Source organism: Macaca mulatta, chromosome 5, assembly GCF_049350105.2.
Source record: "Macaca mulatta isolate MMU2019108-1 chromosome 5, T2T-MMU8v2.0, whole genome shotgun sequence".
Classification (NCBI taxonomy): domain Eukaryota; kingdom Metazoa; phylum Chordata; class Mammalia; order Primates; family Cercopithecidae; genus Macaca; species Macaca mulatta.
The window spans coordinates 55,725,933-55,748,182 of record NC_133410.1 but is presented as its reverse complement, the minus strand read 5'-3'; the positions used below and the strand labels follow the sequence as shown (position 1 = coordinate 55,748,182).

The following is a 22,250-nucleotide window of genomic DNA, read 5'->3' as shown; positions in this document are numbered from 1 at the left end:
TGGGCAACGCTCCCCCAGCCCCCGGAATCGGTTCCTCCCCTAACGAGGGGTGTGGATACGGTTCATCTGCCCTCCGCTGTGCCTGAGCAAGAACTGTGCCACCTATCTCCACCCCCTCCGCCCCCGGTGTGACCACTTTTGATCCCTCCCCAGACAAAGCCAATCTGAACTCCAGCAGAATGAATAAAGGGATCAGGTTGCTCTCTCGGCCTCCCCTCACCCCCCTCCTCGATTGTCTCTTTCCCCACGTGACTCTCTGGAATCTTTGCCAAAGCTCCCAGTCTCTGGGTCCATTTTCACACCGAGCAAAGCAAAGAGGAAGGAGGCAAGGGAGGCTAGAGGAAGGCTGAACGTGTGTCCTTTAAACGCGGGGTCCAGACCCGGCGTATTTTGGGCGTTTCCAGGCTTTCTCGCCCGAGTAGCCTTGAGTTTGGGGGTCTTCTCCAGCCTCGCTGGCTTTTTCCTTCGTGCAATTAAAATTATGGCTCTTCTTCCACTGCCGTAATCACTGCACCTCTACCCTGCAGACCAGCTCCGGGGTGTTCGGCGCGGAGGTGGGTGTTGGTGTGCAGGAAGCCGCGCCCCCGCAGCCCTCCTCACCCAGGCGAGGGGCGGGGAAGAGAAAGTAGCAGCAGCGTCCCCCAGTCTTTCCTCGGAAGCTTCCAAACGGTCTGCTGCAGGGAGCGCAGCCCGAGGCGGTGCGGTGCTGCTGCAGCGCGGGCGAGTCCCGGGAGCTGCCCGCAGCGCTGCACAAAGTTTCCAGCGAGCGGCCCCCGGCGGATGAGGTCTGCCGAGCCGGTGGCCAGATCAAGGAGTGGGTGTGGGTGGGTCTTTCGGGGCTCCCGGCGACCCGCGGTGCCGACGCAGCGCCTACGTATGTTGCCAAGCGAACTTTAAAAAGCTGCTTCGGACAAACCAGAGCCAGGATTTCTACTGTCGGGGACCCGGGAGCAGAAGGGTCTAGCCCGAGGGAAATGCTGGAAGATCCCATCAGCCGGTGACCAGCAACTTTCCGGCGAGACTTTGACGCGGAGAACTGTGCTCTGCCTCCTCTTATTCTCCCAAAGCTCACGTTGGCGTCCTGCCTTGAGGGGTAGCTCGGCGCGCTCTCAGCCCTAGCAGCGAGTGAATTGAACCCCCCGCCCGCTCCGGCGCCTCCGGGCTGATGAGTGTTGCTCTCAGCCCGTCTATCTCTTTTTCCGGGAGGTAACGGCCCGCGGTCCCCCACCCTCCGTGCGCCGAGGTTCCAGGCGCCGGAGCCAGCGTTTTGGCCGAGCCGCTTCTTGGATGCTGAAGGCTGGGCTCCTCCATCGTGGGTGCCGAGGCGGCGATGGGTGTCCTCAAAGTGTGGCTCGGGCTGGCCCTAGCGTTGGCAGAATTTGCAGTATTGCCTCATCATTCCGAAGGTGAGAGAGCGGTGCCGCGTGTCTGTGTGTGCGTGTATGTGTTTATGTGTGAGTGATCGTGCAGTTTAAAAAGCTCAGCAGGTTTTATGGTATTGTGGTTCGGGTGGAAGTTTTTCTGGGGAGGGTGGGGTGGAAGTGAAACTGGAGTAGGCTTTTTCTGATAAGATTCCTACTCCTGATTGTTTTGTATTCGGATTACACCCCCGAAACGGCCTCCCTCTCTGCCCTAAGTGCTTTTGGGTGGGTGGGTGGCCGATGGAGGTGACATCTCTAAAACTGATCCTTTTTCTTTCCACCACCTACCTTGCCCCGAAGGGAAAACAACTGCGTGGAGCACAAGTGAGGAACGAAAAATCGCTCTTACCTGTTTAAAAATACTTCTGTTCCTAAGAAACATACAATCTTTCATCTTAAAGCCCCATCGCTTTCCCGCCCTACTTACCTCAGTTAGTCTCCCCCTAAAGTCCGGTAAGGATTTTATAACTAACTGGTTGGAGCGTGTTCTGGACGTGGGCAGTTCAGTTGCACTGAAAGAAATCTCTCCAGTACGGAGAAGCACGAACCTGCCTGCTTCCCAGAACAAAAGTGGTTAATAAGAGTTTAGGTTCATTCTTTTACTTCACCCTCCGCCTCCTGGTTTTCCTCTGAGACTCCAAGCTACGTGTAAAACCCCGGAGCCACAGGAGAGAAAAGGAAGCCGTGAGAGTAGTTGTCGCCATGATATCAAAAGCAATCCGAGCTCAGCCAAATAAATGAGTCAATAAGTAAATCAAGAGTTTGGGGTCATGAGATGCCGGGCCTTGGGACGCGAGGCGCTCTGATCTCCCACCTGCTCCGAGGAACCGGGGAAGTCGCCACGCCAGTGCTTAGGAAGGGGGAAGGGAGCCGGCGGGCTGGGAGGAAGACGGCTTAATCTACAGCGCCTGGCTCTCGGCTTTCCCTCCCGGGTCCATTCATTATTCATCCAGCTGCGGGAAGAAGAGTTTACCTGCCCAGCCGCAAATCAGAGCCGCGGCTGGGCGGCGGCGGGCGCGGGGCGGGCCGTCCTCTCCGCCCTGGTGCCTGGGAAGGCGCGCGGGGCGGCTCCCGGGGGTCGAGCTCCGGCGCAGAACTGGGGGCTGCGGGAGGCCCGGGGAGGACAAAGCTCTGCCTCGGGTCGACCTCCAGTCGGCTTCCCAAGAGAAAGTGGGGGGCCTTGGGAACCCACGCACAGCAGTGGAGGACTCTCCCCTGGGTCCAGGTGCTGCCTTCTGCAGTCTTCCGGGATGTGTGTCAAGGGTGTATAATCTCCGGGAAAGGCACATCTGGGGCGTGTGTAGCCTTCTCCCAACAGTGCAAGTCCTGTAGAAATATGACTTTATTGTACATGTGCGTGTGGGCGCGTACTTTGGGGGAAAAAAAAAAGCTTGTAGGGCTTGATTATAATAGTAAACCAGATGAGAGAGTCACCCCAGGCCACCCAAACCTGAACTTGGTATTTAGAAAAATTAATTTCATTTGGTGGCAGTTTTTTTTTTTTTTTTAAATTTAGAATCCTATCCCAGCAACTCAGAAAACGTACTATCACTCCCGGATAGCTCACCAGGGGGCAGTTGGAATGGTGCAGCTTCTCAGAACCAAAACTCTGGAATCAACAAAAGGCACTATTATTAAGAGCCTACAGGGTGCGCTCTTTGGAAGATTGCTTGATCCAGTGGGCTAAGTTTAAAAAGCGCCGAATCTTTTGACTGGGAGGTGGGGATGGCGGGGATGCAAAGCACAGAAAGCCGGGGGCGGGAGTGGGGAGGAGGGGTGGGCGGGAGGGAGAGGCAGGGAGCGGATATTACTCCAAAAAGTCTTTGGAAACTTTGCTTCTTATTGTTTTACCTTACTGTCAGAGCATTCTATAGCCATTTCACAAAATGGATTGATAAATTGATAGATGTCTGAGAGGTTCCACCCACATCATAATGGTGCTTATCTTATAATGAATGAATGAATGAATGAACATAGCCATTCCTTGAGCAAGTATTGTTTGCCTGGCACTTTGCTAAGCACTTTACATACTTTATCTCATTTAATTAGTTTAATTAAGTAATATCACTCCCACAGACAAAAAACCATTTGTCATCTGATGAGACCTCTGGTTTGGTCCTCTCAAGGTTTTCTTTTTCTTTAAAAAATAAGACCATTGATATCAAGGTTGGAAACCTCAAAGATCTTAGAAATCTCCTCAAGTTGTTATTATCCATCTAGAGAATAATTTTTAAAAATGGAAGAGACATTCACATGTATACTTCTTTGGATGGGATGTACCTTGTGACACCTTTGCTGACCAGCTTATGGCAGAATTTGTCATTTTCTTCTCAGTGCACAGAGAGAATAATTGTGGTTGGTATGGGTTTGGTCTTCCTCTCTTAGCTGTGTGCTTATTGTTGGCTCCTATTAATTCTTATATCTTCAGTTCAGCTCCTAGTATACAGTAAGTGCTAAAAAAATTGGTCAGATGAACAATATCGCCAAATTATATTCTTTTGAATTAAGATTAACTGGTGGACTGGCCTCTGATTAGCTCACTAACCTTGAATGAACTGCCTAACTTCTTTGCTCTATAGTTCTGTCATTTACTAAATGAAGTCAATTAGGTGATAGTTCTGAAATACTTTGGCTAACCATCAAACATAGAAGAAAAAGAAATCAGTATTTGCTGCCTTATTTGTGGTCAATTGCAATGTTCTGGTTCTAAATTTTATTATTTTTATTTTTTGAGACAGTCTTGCACTATCACCCAGGCTGGAGTGCAATGGTGCGATCTCAGCTCACTGCTGCCTCTGCGCCCTGGCCTCCAGCGATTCTCATGTCTCAGCCTCCTGAGTAGCTGGGATTACAGGTGTGTGCCACCATGCCTGGCTAATTTTTGTATTTTTAGTAGAGACAGAGTTTCACCACATTGGCCAGGCTGGTCTTGAACTCCTGACCTCAAGTGACCTGCCTTAGCCTTCCAAAGTGCTAGGATTACAGGCATGAGCCACTGTGCCTCGCCTCTAAATTTATTTTAATTATCAAAAGAAAAGTAATTTTTTACAAGCAAATTATTGGCAGTGTTATTTTATATGGCCTTATATTGCTAAACTGATAAAGTATTAATGCTATGATTTGAGAACTTAATAAAATCAAGAAGTCACAAAGAAGCTTCTAACATGGCTGCTTTCTGAATCGAAGAAACTCTACCATGGCTTTTTCTGGAGAAATATCTTGAGTTCTGTTGACATATGGAAGTCCTGTGAAGTTACACTAGATAAGACAGTTGCCTTTGGATAGAGAAAGATCACTGAATTGGAGGTTAAGAGAATTGAGCTTTGGTCTGTGTCCCCTCACTCTCCATGTGATTTTAGCCATTTCCACAAACCCTGAATCCCAGGTTTTTCCTATAAATGCCATTTAACAGGTTACATTGAAGAGGACCATTTGATAGACAATATGTTTTATTTATGGGTAAGTTAGGGTAGTTGGTTCCACTCTGGCCTGGAGAGTTGTTTCACTGAGAGACTCTATGCTTGAAACTCAATGTTAGGGAAGAAAAGACCTTGACTGGAAAAAAGTAACATAATTCTTTCATTCTGCAAGCCTTTATTGAAGGGTTATGTGTCAGGTTATGTCTGGTAGGTGGGTACAGACATCAACACCAAAGCCAAAACCCGCCTGTACTCAAGGAGTTTGCATATCTAGCAATCGTTAATGTCATTTGAATAGCAGTAGGGATATGGGAACATTTGGTCCTTGGTGGATTTCTCAGTACAGAAATGTTAGATGATGGTTGTAACTTTGCATCCTTTGGCTTTTGTAATTACCTGGCAATGGAAATAAAGAGGTGTTGTTGTGGACTCTTATTTTCATCAATTATATTTCCATTGCCCTCTGAAGATTGGATTCTGGGCATTACTCTCCTTATATACATCCTTTAGTAAGGACTCAGCTATCCGTATTCACTGTTACTGACTTGGGTGGCCATATAACCCAACTGTCCTCACACAGATCATCATAAAATACTCTTTAACGCATGGCTCAGAGCAGGAGAGGGGACTACCACATGTCAAAGTCGGAGCCTCATGCCAAATCTTATTGTAGTTCCAAAACAGTTGGCCCACTTTCATTTTAACTACTCTATTAATTGATCTAAATCCTAGTTGACAATAATCAGGACATGAGCTGTCCTGTCAGTTCAGAAAATGATTCTATTTTAAGTACTCCACAGTGCACACAGCCATATGCTGAATTATAACACAACATAAAGCCTGAACATTTAAATGCCAACTTGTGGCTGCTTGTTCCTAATGAGTCATGTTTTTGTGGTACCATGCTCTTCAAATCTTTTCGTATCTTAATGGTTGTATCTGCCACTATTTCTTTGAACTAATGGGTCTGACATTTTGTGGTGCTTGGATTTAACTTCTCTAATTTACTCAGTTTACCAATGGTTTCAGGATATATGCAAATTAGATCTCAAAATTTCTCCAAAAACATTAGATTTTATACAGTCATCTCATAAAGGAGTACATTATAATGTGCAAAAGGGATTAAAAACAGACATTTACTTGTTTAAATTTTATGCAGTAACATTTTGTCTATGTGACCTGCAAGAAATGCGCCAGCCACACAGGAAAAGAGCAGCAGCTCAGGTCTCAGGATCTGGGCTTCCTTCTTGACACTATAAAATGACTTCAACCTGCAAAACTTTATGCACTTTCTCACAGGTTGTGAGGTGTTAGAACTTAAATTACCTGGCATCTCAGCTGCCTTGTGTGCCCTGAAACTGGCCTTGTTCAGAGTTAGAGAACTCTCCTCCAGTTGTCTCTGGTTTTTCCTCAGTTTTCCTTTGAGGGAGGCTCATATCTCCTAAATCAGCACCACCTCACAGAATTCACCTTGAGCTGGAATTTGCTTTAAAGTTCAACTAAAGCCATAAATAGAAACATCAGATAGACCTGCAATTATTCTTGTACTCCTTAAGAAAAAAAAAAAAATGAGTGGAGAGAGTAATTTTGTTTTCCATATTATGTGAACTGATGGATTAGTGAAAAGACCTCCACTCTGGCTCTCAACCAGAAGCTACGCCCAGTACCCATGTCAACAAACCCAACTTCATCTGCTGGTGAGTGTGTGAGAGAAACATGCTTGCTTCGGATGCTGCATCTGGTTGATGATAAATGTTTGATAGGACTGGGCATCACACTGGAATGCTTATTTTCTCAAGAGAGTAGAAATGAGATTTTTGGAAGCTGTGTTAATGGAGGCTCATTCATGCAGCTGCCTTCTGGGTAGAACTGTTCTGTTTTACGAAAGCTCTCAGAGGGCAAAGCTTATTTCTTCTGGAATTGTACAATACAGAGCAACCCAAATTGAATTAATTCCTTTTCCTAATGATATAATTTTTCAGCAGTTATACACCATTCCGACTTGAGTCTCCAGCAGATGCGTGGTTTGCCCGGGTATAGATGTGGTGCCACACTCAGTGCTACTTTATTTTTTTCATACTGCAGTGAGTTTATCATGCTATCTAATCTTCCAAAAATGGGTTTTGATATGGGTACTCGGATACTTCTTAAGGTGCTTGATTTCCTTTGGAGCTTTGAAAAGAAATTGACTTTGGAAGGTAATGCTGTGGAGAGCAATAAAATTATTTGAGGATAGTCTTATTTTAAAGATTAAATTTTGTTTGTGTTTTTTCTAAAAGTTAAGTTTTGCTTGTTTATTCTAAAGTTTAAATTTTGTTAAATTGTACCTAAGTGATGATGATCTTTATTCTAAATTTTCTAAACACCAGAAATAATTAAATATGTCCATAAAAGTAATTTAGAAAGTGACTTGTGTTTATATATATTTATTTGATATATATAGGATTATTTTACGTACACACATCACGCACATACATATACATACACACATGTGTATACATATATTTCCTTTCTTATGACATAACATAGACGAACTACTATGTCTTTGAAACAAGATTTCTTAAGGAAAAATTAGTCAAGAAGAATTTTTCTTCAAGGTTTTATCTCAAGTTATTCTTATTAGAATGTCAGAGACATAAAAATTATTTCAGGCCGGGCGCGGTGGCTCAAGCCTGTAATCCCAGCACTTTGGGAGGCCGAGACGGGCGGATCACGAGGTCAGGAGATCGAGACCATCCTGGCTAACACGGTGAAACCCCGTCTCTACTAAAAAATACAAAAAACTAGCCGGGCGAGGTGGCGGGCGCCTGTAGTCCCAGCTACTCAGGAGGCTGAGGCAGGAGAATGGCGGGAACCCAGGAGGCGGAGCTTGCAGTGAGCTGAGATCCGGCCACCGCACTCCAGCCTGGGCGGCAGAGCAAGACTCCGTCTCAAAAAAAAAAAAAAAAAAAAATTATTTCAATAAATTTACCCACAGAGATCTTTGATTCAAACTTAAGTGTAAATAGTCATCTCAGTTTTCTTAAAGATTGTTCTTAATTCCATTATTGGAGGAGAAGGTAGACCATTTCTTTCCTAAGAAGTTAATATTTTTGGGACTTCATAAATGACCCATTAGAGGTAAGCACTGTGGTAAAATAATGTCCTTGTCTCTTTAGAAACCAGTTGTGGAGCACTGTTAAGATATGCTTCACCTTGGTGTGTATATACTGTTCAAATCTGTTTTGCAGACTCAGTTTCTGAGAGAGTAGGTGATAGCATACTGCCCATCTCTTTCTAAGTTAATTCAAGACCTGTTGTGCAGCTCAAAAATTGGTTGGGAATGTGTGTATATTTTTTTAAATTAAGATTTCAGTTTTATAGTATGATATGTGTACTACAAATACTACACATACTATTTATACTATGTATGATATATACTATATATAGTATATTGTGGGTATATATGTGTATATGCTATATATACTATATAGTGGGTACATATGTATATATATGTGTATATTTGTGTATATACTATATGTAATAGTATATATGTAACAGTATATATAGTGTATATATTCTCTCTATATATGTACTACACACACACATATATATAATGTAGTGGGGTAGATGCAACACTTCAACATCCTTAGAAAGGAAGTACACAAGAATAAATTCACAAATGGAGGATGTAGGCACAAAGTGCTAGGAACTCAGAGGAACATAATCTGGTGGGCAGGAGAAGTTTCACAAAGGAGATGGGATCAAGTTTAAAGGGCTCAGTTAGACAAAGTACATCTCCTGTAGGAAATGAAAATGAGCAAAGGCATTGAGACATGTAAATATATTACAGGATTCTAAGTTGGCCTCTTGGGTTGGACTGGAGACTTAGTGTAAGCAAACAGTGGCAGGGAAGCCTGGATAAGTAAATGGGACTGGATTATGGAGGCTTTGCTGACTTATCACCAAGAAAAATATTTACTGTATTTATAGCATGCCGTTATAAATACATTTATCTTAAAATTCAAGTCATAAGTTTTAATGATGCTTTCCCTCATGTGTGTCCAAGGAATGTTGTTTTGGTGTATGGGGTTATTTCCCCAGGGGAAGAATGCTCAAGCTTTTAAGATTTTGGAAGAAGTACATTTTACTGATTTTGATGTATGTAGATGCAGTTTTAGCAGCAAGCTTGCTGGGGCAGTGCCTACTGGTTTATTATGCATCCCTTTTAATTCTTGTTTTGTTTTTCTCCACAGGTGCTTGTGTCTATCAGGGTTCCTTGTTGGCGGTAGGTCATTCTTTACATACTTGGTTTCTTTCATTTTAATGTAAAATGCTTGATTGATGTTCCTGAGTGAGTGAGTTGACCCTATCATTGTAGAATATGTTTATTTTTCTTCACAGTTTGAGGATTAGCCCTCATTCGGGCACAATGATGCTCAATTATTTAATACCTTTTCCAGATTGAATTAGTTCCATTCGGATACTCAGGTATTGGAAGAGAAATCCAAACACTCAACACACAATTAGCACTCTGTGGCCGTTCTTTGTGTTCTTTTAATCAGAGAGAAAATTAGATCCCATCCTTTTGTCAGATACAAACTGAAACACAATTTGCTTATCTTCCCACTTTGCTTCCCGCTTTGAACCCTTCTCCAAAATAAATATGATTATTAAATTAAGTAGAATAGGAAGGATTTCTGTTGTTACATTGAATTATAAACTTAAGTTTTGGTGAACAGCAAATAAATTAACATTTGTTTCTGAACTCTTGACATATAGGGTAAAATTGATTTTGAATTTAATGTCAGAATGACTTGGGGGGAAAAGTTGATGTAAGTCTCATGCATTTCTTTTCATTACTAATGCACTATGGTGCATAACAGTGTGTTAAAGCCTCATTGAAAAGACTGTCTACACTCCATCAACTCTAATAAATGGTGTGACAAATCATTCTTCACCACATTTTTATTTTGGTTTAATAAATGCTATAATAAAACTGAACTGAGATGGTTGGAAAGAGTTTGCTTATTTACATCACAACATGCTATTGACATGTGTGATATTAATAAGTCATCTTGGATTATCCTTGCGGTATTGAAATAGATGAGGAATATCTGAAGTATCTAAGAGTCTAGATAATTGTAGATATTCACAGTAATATTCTTGAATCTGCACTTTATATGCTATAGTTACTGCTCGAGAGGTTTATATTTTTTCTTTATATTTTTCTATTAAAAATTAAGAAAAAGCCATTTTTATTCTATTTGTCATTCCATTTTCTGCCCTGTTTATTCTTTAATATGTTTTAGGAATCATTTGCTCTAAAATATGTTATCACTTTTGGGGAGCTGTCGTAGGTATTTAGACAAGTCAGTTATCCATGCTAATAAAGGAGAGTTATTTATTTTTTGTGTAGTTATTTATTTATTGTGTAGACTACTTCATAACTTTTCCATATATTTTCATAAGTATTCATATGTCTGATAATAGACCAGTGAAATAGGCAGGCCATGTATTATTTCATACTCTTCCCCCTCTTCATGGAAAGGATGAGAGAGAGATGAAGACATTTGCTAGAGGTAATTGACCATTAAGGGTGGACCAGAACAAGACATCCTGTATTCTTCTGTTGTTCTGCCTATATGTGAAAAAAAGTGGCTAGACCATCTTCTATATTTAACTTTGCTATGTGTTATTGTACATTCGAATATGAAAGGATCAAGTAATTGGAGAGGTCAGTTTGATCAAGTAAAAAGGAGAAAGAACCCAACCAACTTGAATTTTTTGGATGACCTTGCTTCCCTCTGTACCATGCCCTAGCTCATCCCAGGGCTCATGGCTGCTCCAGGTTAGTGGGCTGCACCCTCCCACACCAGCAGACTCCTCATTCCTCCAGGTGACTTCTTTGCTTACCAAGGCTCTGCTACATTTGTTTCTTTTTCTTTCTTTCTTTTATTATCATTATTATTTTTGTGTGTGAGACAGGGTCTCACTCTGTCACCCAGGCTGGAGTGCAGGGATCTTGGCTCACTGCAACCTCTGCCTCTAGGATTCAAGTGATTCTCCTGCCTCAGCCTCCCAATTAGATGAGACTACAGATGCACACCACCATACCTGGCCAATTTTTTTTTTTTTTTTTTTTGTATTTTTAGTAGAGACGGGGTTTTGGCATGTTGGCCAGGCTGGTCTTGAACTCCTGATCTCAAAGTGCTGGGATTACAGGCATAAGCCACTGAGCTTGGCCTGCTACATTTGTTTCTGAACCTCTTCAAGCCTGAGATACTTATTATTGTAGTTACGCAATTCAGTCTGAGAGACAATGTATTTATTACAATAATAAAATTATTAAACAAATATTTATTGAGTGACAATTACAGACCTGCTATTCTATGCACTGGAATGTATCTGTGAACAAACAGATGAAAATTCCTGCCCTTATAGAGCTTGAATTCTAATAAGTAAAATATATAGAATGTCAGATAGATGGGCTATGGGGAAAAACGTTGTGGAGGTGGAAGGGATAGAAAAGGCTCAATAGGGGATGAAGGTGGCTACTTTAGATAGGGTGATAGGGAAGGCTTCACTGAGAAGGTGACATTTGAACAAAGACATACTGAAAGAGGTAATTATAAGAACTAGCCTGGTGGATATCCAAGGGGAGAGAATTCCAGAGATAGGGAGCAGAAATGTAAAGTCTGAAGCAAGAGCTCCTATGGGCATTTGAGGCAGTGCATGGAAGATGGCAAGAGATAGGTCAGGGAGGAGGGCAGAGGTCAGAGCATGCTGAGCCTTGTGCAGACTTTAGCTTGTCCTTTCAGGAAGGTGGGTGAGCCATTGAAGGTGCCAGAGAGGAGGAATGGCAACACTGGACTTATCTACTTAAACTGCTGAAATGAGAATGTGAAAAGTAGTGTGCTTGTTTCTAGGGAAACTATATTAAATACTTTAAAAAGACTCCATCGAGGTGAGTCACTAAAAAATTGCTGTCAAATTAAGTGTAGGAAAAACAGCTATAAAAGATTGAGAAAATATTTCAAAACCTAGAGAGATTCTGCATTCTGGTTTATTTGTAACCACTTTAAGTTCTCTTTCCATCTTAAGGACGATGAAACTGGAAAAGGTAGATGATGCATCCTGGGCTTGGTTTATTATCTACATCATTCACTGCTGCTCTCTCTCTGCATGCCCTAGTGTTAAAGAAAAGCATTGTATCTACATCAGCGAAACTGGAGAGTCAATGTATGTTCATGCATTTTGAATTAAAGAGTACAAGAACATTACTATATGATTCTAGGATTCTCTAATTATACAACTTTTTGGGTGACAAAGGCTTCTAGTGTAAGAGGCATCATTTTCAAGAGCTGGTTCTGAGAATAGTGGTTGGTGTCCCTTTTCCAAACTTTGTAGTTTTACCCACATGTTCACTGTTTTAGAGGTAGAAGTGACTTGAGAAATCTCTTAGTCCAGACTGTCCATTTTATAGATGAGGAAACTGGGGCGAGGATGTGAAATTCTTGAGGTTTGTTCATCTCCCAGGTGAGTAACCAGAAGTAGGTTATTCTGGTTGAAAATGGCGAAGCCTCAGCTTCACCCAGAGTTCATAAAGCGTATCAAGCAAATGAGAGCGTGGATTTAGGCACTAGCTGCTAGTATAATGCTAACTCTCAGCCTGTCTTGTGAGGATTCCTCTCACTGATACCTTTCAATCTCTTCACTCATTGCTTAGGAAGCTGCCAGATACAGTGGAACATTCATGGCCCTGGCAGTCAGACACACCTGGTTTTGATCCTTCCTCTTCTATTACAAACCAGCTCTGTGACGTAGGGCAAGTTACATCACCTCTGGAATCTCTTATTGCCCCTGATGTGAAATGAGGACAAAGAAAGCCACTCCTGAAAGGTTGCTGCAAAGAAAATAATGTGGGAAAGACACCAAGGTGCAGTGCCTGGCTTGTGCTTTTCTGCCATAACACAATTTCTCTTTAGCAACCAAGAAGAACAAGAGGAAGGGACAGTCGTTAAGCACCTACTATGTATTTAATACTCAACAAACCCAGGAAATAGTTTTTTTTTTTTTTTAATTTTTTTATTTTTTATTTTTTTAATTTACTTTACAGATAAGGAAGTTGAGACTCAGGAATTAGTCACTTGTCCAAAGTTACATAGTAAGTGCTAGCGGAAAAGAAAGTTCAAACCTCGTTCTGATTCTGAAGTCATCTGATCAAGCATTCTATTTCTCACAACCAACTCAGTCCACTGGTTGTCTCTGAACACAACTAGCTTACTTCACCACCTTCAGTCCTATATGCCCACCCCCTCCCTGCCACAACTGCCATGCAGTTGTCTCTGTCAGTCTGTGTCCCTGACCTCCTGCAAAAGCCAACTGTCCCTGGCTAACCCTTTCCCATTTAACTGAGGCTGTCCTGCACTGGTGTGCACCACATTCACTACATGATGCAAAACATGTTTAGACAGGCATGTCATCTTAAAAAACACAATGTACAGTGTATTATGTACTATATATGTTTATATATGTGTATATATGTATATAGGTGTATATATATACCTCCCCCCGCCTTGTATTGTGTTGTGTTTCCTGATTTTTGACAGCTGTCTGGACTTGCAGTGACATCCTGGGGTGATTAAGTCCTAAGCATGTGTAGCTGTCTCTCAATTATGGACTGACTTCAGCTCTCTCCCTTGTCTGTCTTTTAACAATCTTCTGTAACTTTCTCTTCTTTTTATTCCTAGAGTGAGAAATGACCAGAAGGGACTAAAATAACTCCAAAAACACTGAATAATCTATTTGGGGGTGTGTTTCTTACCCCATAATACCCATGCACCCCTGGGCTCACAGGACTTTCTCTAAAGTCAGCCCTTGTGGAAGACAGTGTGACTGTTGTAAATCAGGAATCCATCAGAGGGAAACTACCTAGGTAATAGGTTTAACTGTGACATCCAGTGTGAGGAGGAAAATTAATTTTTTATTTCAAAGTTTTCACACACCTTCTGTTCTTTTCCAATTATATCAAGTATTAAAAAAACTTTCCTTTTGCATCACCACAAGCAAACACATATCCTTTTTAAAGTTCTTCCTGGGATCAATGACTTGACCCTTCACTTCAATTTTTCTGTCTGTGAAATGGAGATGAACTATTTACTTCTCAGGATTGTCGTGAAGCTTAAAGGAGATGAACATGAAGCACCTCGTCCGGTGCTGTGACTTACAGTGCTCAATAAAGGCTGGCTGCTGTTGTTGTTGCTCTATAGCAGTGATGCCTGTCAAGGCTGGATAAATGAGTCTTCTTCCCTACATCAAAAGCGTTAAGTGTTGGGATTTCTCCTACTTGGGATACTTTTGCTGAGAAATGCTGACAAAGTGAATCACGGGGCACTAACTCTTAGCAGATTTGAAAGAATATTTTTCAAGGATAATTAAAAAATGTGGAATGTTGAGTATGTATAACACTGCAGGAAGATCCAGGCTTTGGAGTTTGAATCTTGGCACCACTACATACATGCTGTGTGGTCTCAGATACAATACTTTATACAGCCGGGTGTCACTTCCGTTATCTGCTTAATGGGGATTATATTTCTCCTAGGGTTGATGTGACAGTTAACTAAGAACATACTTGTGAAAGAACCCAGAACTGTTCCTGCAAGGAACATGTACTCACATCATTCAGGTGGTAACAAGATGTCGGAGTGGAAATGAGTGAGTTACAGAGTCCAGGGTCTTGGTTCAGTTTCTGGCCCTGTAATTACTAGCTGTGTAGCTTGGAGTAAGTTGCTTGAATGAAATGAGGCCTCAGTTTCTAAATTAGTAAATTAAGAGAGTTAGATTAGCTTCTCTCCAAGATTCCTGAGCACTGTGTTGTGCAGTAGAGCTTTCTGTGATGATGGGAATGTTCTACAGCTGTGCTGACCAGTGTGGTAGCTACGAGCCACATGTGGTTATTGAGTACTTGAAATGTGGCTTACAATACTGAGGAACTGAGTTTTAGATTTCATTTAATTTCAATGAATTAAAGTTTAAATTTGAGTAGCCACACGTAGATAGTGGCTACTATATTGGACAGTGCAACATTAGAGTTTTAAAATTCTTAACGTATTCTAGTACTTAAAATACAGCCTCATGGATGGTTCTCACCCTGGGTGGAAGCTTACTGGAGTACTTTCAGCAGTTGTGAGAAAAGTAACACAAAGTTTGTTATAGTACCTGATTGCTGTTTTTGTTTGTTTATGTAATTTGAACAGTTTTGAAGTCAACACAGTTATAACACTACTCTCCCCATATTGCTAAATATGTTTTCTTTTTTGTGGTTGTCGTGGTTTTTTTTTTTTTTAACCAAGCAATTGTTATGCATCAATGATTTCTTTAATAAAAGGGGTAAAATTACAGTTAATTGTACATATTCCATTAAAAGTTTTAGAAATTTTTAAACTCATGGGAGTGTTATCCATCATTTATATTAGAGCAGAAAAAAATTTGAGAACCTCTGGTCTAATCTGTAGACCTTGTTTATTAGGGCTAAGGAGGTTTAAGGGAGACCATTAGAGCTCTTCAATGTTAGAGTCTTTTTAAAAATTGGTGTGCTATAGTGTTACCTTTTAAAATTTGAAACAGTAACACAAAAGAGACAGCCCTGTAGAAATGAAAATGTCTCAGAACTGCGTTGTCCTTGTATTCATCAACATGCTCAAGAGATTTTATAGAGAAGATAAATGAAAAATTGGAAGCTTTTGCTATTCAGTGCTTGAAATCCCCACAAACACTTAGTGAATGGTGGCTAGTGGCTGCTATTGAAACACCTTGAACTTCTCAGCAGTGGGGAGAATACCTGGCGTCCTGAGGATGCACTTAGAGGGGAAGCAATACAATCAGCCATTCCTTCATTTCCCAAAAAGTATTGGGTAATTTCTTAATACCCTTGTATTGAATATTGTAGGATATCACCATTTTAAGTTACAGTTTAGCAAAAGTTCATCATTTTTTATGCTTCTGGTCTTTATTTTAAAATACAGAATAATATGCTTTTAAATGGGGGATGCCACTCTTTATTAAAATGTACTTATTTTGTGATAAAAACTTATTTTTTTGCAACACATCATTACTGTGCTAGGTGTTGTCATAAATTTAGAGAGGTAATGAGCTCCTTTAACTAGAGGTATTCAAGTTGAGACTAGACAGACAGAATCAGGAGTGAGATAGCAGCGGCAGGCTTTTCTGATTTGTGTTCTCACCTGTGGATAGAAGGTTAGAGGTGTGTGTTTCTGCCTAAGGAAAGAAGCCCTTACAGAGGGTGAAAAAAATCTCCTGACACTAGAGTGTGCAGTGAAGGGTTTCTCCCCATTTAGTTCCTCAAAGGGAGTAACTTTGTACCTTTAGGTGTCAGGTAGTGAGAATTGGGCTCTACCTGCCTCTGAGGATTTTTTTTGTCCTTGCTGGGTTTTTATAGATTGTCCATCATAATTAGATGTGCTGGTTTCCTATTTGGGAACTTATATGTTCTTAGAATAATTGTGTGAGAGGAATAACACAAGAGATTTTGTACTTTTATTGATGAATAATCCATATGTATTTTTATTCTTTTTCATATTCATGTGGTAGGAACAGATGTTTTAAGTTAACAAACACATTTCTTATGCTTTGTTTTGAATTTAGAAGATGCAATTGAGCTTGGAAGCCATATTAATTTGCTCAAATTATGCTACATTTTATCATATATCTCAATTTTCTGGTCAGACCATACACTTCCCTCACTTTTTTTTTAAGTTTGTGGCATTTTCACACCAAATTGTCTTACAACTTGATACCTTAATTTATTCTATTTCTCTGTTTATAACTACAAAGTACATACATATATTTATTTTCTATGTGATACATTTATATATGCATGTGTATATATGTATAAATCCCCTATAATAGAACTGTCACTCATTTATGACACCTTATGGTATTATCATGTTATAGTTTAGTTACTTTTAGAAGTCTTTGCTTACCAAGGGAAAGATAATATATAAATATCAAATGACAATTGCGTTAAGCCAGTTTATGTTTTTCTGAAGTTTGAATTACAAATGTCTGAAGAAAAGTTGACTTTGAAAATTTTATGTGGATGACATTTTGCTTCTGTGACACTTAAACATAAAATTGGCACAAAATAAAATTAAAAAAAAATAACTCAGCAGTTTTATGTAAAAGAGGCACATAGCTTCTGGTGTCCCAGCTAAGTTCTTTTAGCAATGATTTCTTAGGTTCCCAGAGTTTATAAGCTAAATGAAAGGGAGAAGGAGAGGGACACGTTTTCATAGTAAGAAATGGTTTATTGTTAGTACCCAGGAGGCTCTTGAGTTTGGGCCATGACCTGTGAGTTCTTTCCTGACAGCTCCCAAGATTGGTTATTTATTAAATTTATCCCTTTCTTTCCTCCAAAGGGAAATTGAATGGGTGGGCTGGGATCAGGGAGGGGAGGGTGTCTGCATTGGAGAGCAGATTTCATTGCTCTTTGTACCTTCCATTCTTGAAATGGTTCAGTAATAATGAGCGGGAGAGAATTATTAACAAAAATAGACACTCATTCTTTGGTGTTCTTACTGTATTGAGTTTCCCTACAATCTAGAACAAACTTGATCTAAGAGATGAGAATTCAGGAACAGAAGAAATATGAAATTATTGGCTAAAAGAAGCCTTTCCCTCTTACATTTGCTGTAGATATGTGTAGTAGTAGTAATCCAGCTGGATTCCAAAGACATTTATTGATCAAATTCTGTGTTAGATCCTGTGATTGGGTCTATGGAAAACGCCAAGATTAATAAGCTATTAGTTGGAACCCAGGAACATCCTGCTTAGTCATTAGTCCCTTTTTCCCTTTTCTATGTTGGCAGAGTCCTGATTTTGTTGCAGTTTTCCACCCTTTCCTAGTTGTGAGGTAGTCAGGAAATTTATCCCTTTGCCAGTGATCGGTTTAGGACTGAGTGTGACTTACTTGTGGCCAATGATATATGCAGGGAACTGCTAATATTGTTGGCTGTTTGAAAGGACCCAATAAATAGCACCTTCCTTCCCCCAGTTCTGAACAAGTTGAGAAATAAAACAAAGAATAAACATAGAAGTCAAATCATCCTTTTATCTTTTAACCAATAAGCTAAGTTGGAGGATACAGCTTCAGTTCTCTTAGCCAAGTGGGTTGCTGGTTCTGACCCCTCAGAATTGGGAAGACTTAGGCATTCACAGACAGAGCCTTGCGGAGGCAGCTTTCCCATGCAGAAGGGCTGATAAGGCAAGAGTTACTGCTTGGAGAAGCAGAGGAAAGCGTATGCTCTTGGTTGACAGGCTTGCTCCCTAGAAGAGGAAAGAAGACAGAACGGAGTTAAGCATGCCTAGTTGCTCTTTTAAATTTACCAGTTAGACAAATCATGCCACCTTCCTGGGGATAAGAAAGGCCTGGAGTTATGTGTTGATATCCCTGCACCTCAAGGGTGGGAAAAAAGAATTCTCCATTAATAGGAGATTTTGAAGCTTAGTCTTTAAGCTTTGGCACATGAAAACATGATCTCTGGAGGTGCTGCAACCATTAGAATACCTAGCTGACACACAGAGGTTGATGGGGAGAAAGATGGGAGACTTTGATTCCTTGAGGAGTTGGTTATTTAATCTGCTGACTTAACCAGCACAGGAACTGACCTTCCTGGGGAATTACTGTATGAGCTCAGAAGTTCCCTCATTGTTTAAGCCAATATAAATTGGATTTTATGTTACCGCAGCCAGCAGCAGTCGACCCAATACCCTACAATCAGATAGTGAACTCAGCACAGAGCAGTTTGGGATAAGTGTCAGTAGGTAGAAGTTTAGCACCATGGTGAAGGGGCAGAGCTCCAGATTCTTGGGTTTAAGTCTGAGCTCTTCACTACCGTGTGACTCTGGGCAAGTTACTTACATTGTCTTTAAAATAGAGATAATAGTTGTGCCTATATTACAGAGCTGCTGCAAAGATAAATGAGTAACATGTTAAAGTAGTTGGAATATAGTAAATAGTTACTTGCCATTGAGAATACTCTTATTCCGGAGGAAATAATTTTTGATCTTGGCCTTGAAATATGAGCCAGTTTAGAATTAGGAGAGATGAGAGAAAGGCTCTTAGGATATAGGATCAGTATGAGTAAACACATAAGTGGCAAAGGGAGTCCAGTTTGAAGTGAGAGAAGTGATGTGATGAAACACTGAGAAGGGATTTTAAAACTCCAGATCACACAGGGCCTGGAATAAGGCATTTGAATTACATTCTGTAGGCAGTGGGGACGCTTTGAAATGGAAATCATTTGCTCTTGGATTCAGAGTCTGTCAGTAGAAACTGATTAGTATATTGTTGGAGATGAGATATCAGAGCACCATCCTCTGCTGTGTTCCTTCTTCTCCTCCTTTTCACCCATGTCCAGATGCAGTTTATCTGCAGAGCTTTGGAGAGGGTGTGGGTGGCTCCGTGTAAGCGAACATCTTCTTGAAAAAGAGAGATCAGTTTGCAGACATATTCCAACAGTGAGTCAGTACTAAGTTCATTATTATTTGGGCAAAAATGGGTTCATCTGACATTATATCAAGTAGAACTCCCTATTAATAGGCATTAACCCACTCCTTTGATATTGATGTTCATAATGATCCTCCCCACCACCCTGAGGTGGTGATGTAATCTTTTTTCTTCCTCTTTATTCTAGTGAGCATTTCTCACAATTTGCCAAGATTAAATTATGCTCCAGTTAGTATTAGGAAAAAGTACATTTAGTTGTGTTAAAATTTTTTGTTAAAACGGAAGCCCGATTATTTTGTATATACTACCCTAAGTGTTGGAAAATATAGTTTTTCAGTTTTTCTCTCATGCTGTACAACACAGCTATATTATTGTTTGCTTCTAGAATTTTATCAGCGTTATCAATTCCTACATCTAAAATACATTTTTTAAAAGAAAGATCAAGTGTGGTCAGGTACTTTAAGGAAAAATAGAACTTCTTGAGAAACATGAACTGCTAGAAAAGATTCTTCATAGCCTGAGGACTTTGAGGAGAAGAGAGGAAAATTTTATAGGGATAAGATAACTCAACTGCATAGGAAAAGGAGGGAAACTCATGTTAAATGGCTGCTTTGGTTGCCACTTTAGAGGAATCAAACTGTTGAAGAAAAATAAGTGTCTTTTTTATTTCTTACTCTGTTCACTTATGATTAGGAGGAAAAATTCTCAGTTACACCAGTCAGGAGATTAATACAAAGTATAATAAAAGAAATACTGTGAGCATCAAGGCATGTGTATTCCTGTAAGCTGTTTTTATGCAAACTTATTAAAGTCAAGGAAACTTACTCAGTAGGAGAGACTGTATCTTTAAAACTATGAATTTGGCTTTGCATGGTGCCTTACACCTGTAATGCCAGCATTTTGGAAGGCTGAGGCAGGAGGATCGCTTGAGCCTAGGAGTTCAAGACCAACTTGGTTAACATAGCAAGATTCCATCTCCAGACACACACACACACACACACACACACACACACACACACACACATTAGCTGAGTGTGGTGGTATGTGCCTATCCTCCCAGCTACTTGGGAGGCTGAGGTGGGAGGATTGCTTGAGCCCAGGAGGTCAAGTCTTCAGTGAGCCATGATCATACCACTGTACTCCAGCCTAGGTGACAGAGGGAGACCCTGTCTCAAAAAACAAAACTAAAACCAAGCAACTGTGAATTCAATTTTTTTGTTTTATAAATAAATTATTATTATTTTAAATTTTGTATACGTTTATGGGGTACAAATATAATTTTAGTTACATGGATATATTGCATAGTGATAAAGTCAGGGCTTTTAGTGTATTTATCACCAGAATAATGTACATTGTACCTATTAGGTGCTTTCTCATCATCCACCCGCCTCCTATCCCCACACCCTTCCAAGTCTCCATTGTCTATTATCCTACACTCTACATCCATGTATACACATTATTTAGCTCCCACTTATAAATGAGGACATGTGATATTTGTCTTTCTGTGTCTAAGTTGTTTCACTTATAAACAGAAAGCAATTTAAAAAGGATAAACAGTAGTGTTTTTCAAAAACCAAACCACAAAATGCAGAAACACAATATCATTCCAACTTTTAGGAGGAAGAACTTTCTTTTTTGTTTTTTTTTCTAAGAGAAAATGGCCATGTTGCTTTATTTATTATATTGAAAGCAATACAGGCTGGTTCTAAAAAAACCCAGCAAATATAAAATAGAGAGAGAATGGGAAGAAAACTCCATAAATCCAAGTAATTCCACAAACAAAAATAATTAATACTAAATACTGGATGAGTTTATTGCAGGACTTTTTCTATATGTGTATTTAACAAAAAATGGCACTGCAATATGCACACTGTTTGGCTAGCTATATTTTTAACTTAATACTGTGTAATGGATATCTTTTTACATTAATACATAAGATCCATACTATTATTCATTATGGATAGACTGTAAGTTATTTTACACTTCCTGTTTATTGGTATTCATATTAATTCAATATTTTGGTGTTGCAAGCAACACTGTGATGAACGTTCTTGCGCACTCTTCAATTATTTCCTTAGGGTAAGTTCCTCGGCAATGCAACTTTTGAGTCATGTGGTATACGTTTTTAAAAAGCATGTTTGTCTATACATTTAATACATATTACCACATTGCCCTTTGGGGAAGTCAGACCAATTTACACTGCTATTAGTTAATATATTCTCTGACTATAAGATAAGGATAAAACCTTGGTAAGAATAAAACTAACATTTAGTTTGAGAATGATTGATTTTTAAAAGTTGATGGAATAGAAGATGGTATTAACAAATTTGATGACATTTAAAAATATCTAATAGTATAAAACTAAAAGGAAAAACAAAGTACAGGTTTTCAAAGATTTAGTGTTATAAAGAATTACATAGTAGAACTTATAAAGAATTCATTCAATAATAATTAAGAATAAAAAAATTTAAAAATGTAAATCTAACCAAAAATAGTTCATGTAAATATTTAAGGAACCACCAAATGTTAGGAATTAAAGTGGCTGAGATTAAGAATAGAGAGTTTACATAAGAGAAAATACAAGTAGCAAACAAATATATTAAGAAGAATTGTTGTTAATAACCAGATAAAAACTAAATTATTAATGGGATGTAACTATATGCCTGTTTAAAAAATTTAAATTATTAAACCCAGCTTTGATGAGACTTTTGGGAATTTGCTCTAAGAAATCAATTTAGAAGAAAGAAAAGTTATTTGTAAAGAAGTTGCTTTCTGGTATTATTTATGTTATAAAACAAGAAGTTACCTAAATGTCTCTATTAGAGGAGTGGTTAAGTAAATCATCATAGATTAACTTGACATAGAACATTATGTAGCCATTAAGATAGTAGATGAGAAGAG

The 22,250-nt window shown here is 39.8% G+C and overlaps 1 protein-coding gene across 1 annotated transcript in view; it reads left to right on the top strand.

Annotated features, from left to right (window-relative positions):
* Nucleotides 1-292: 292 nt before the first annotated feature.
* The window catches only part of FRAS1 (Fraser extracellular matrix complex subunit 1), a 449,198-nt gene continuing 427,240 nt past the window's right edge, over nucleotides 293-22,250 (top strand). The window contains exons 1-2 of the mRNA XM_015138463.3: nucleotides 293-1,406; nucleotides 9,076-9,107. Of these exons, the coding sequence (XP_014993949.3) occupies nucleotides 1,331-1,406; nucleotides 9,076-9,107 (108 nt within the window). The 5' untranslated portion in view covers nucleotides 293-1,330. The remainder of the gene's footprint in view (nucleotides 1,407-9,075; nucleotides 9,108-22,250) is intronic.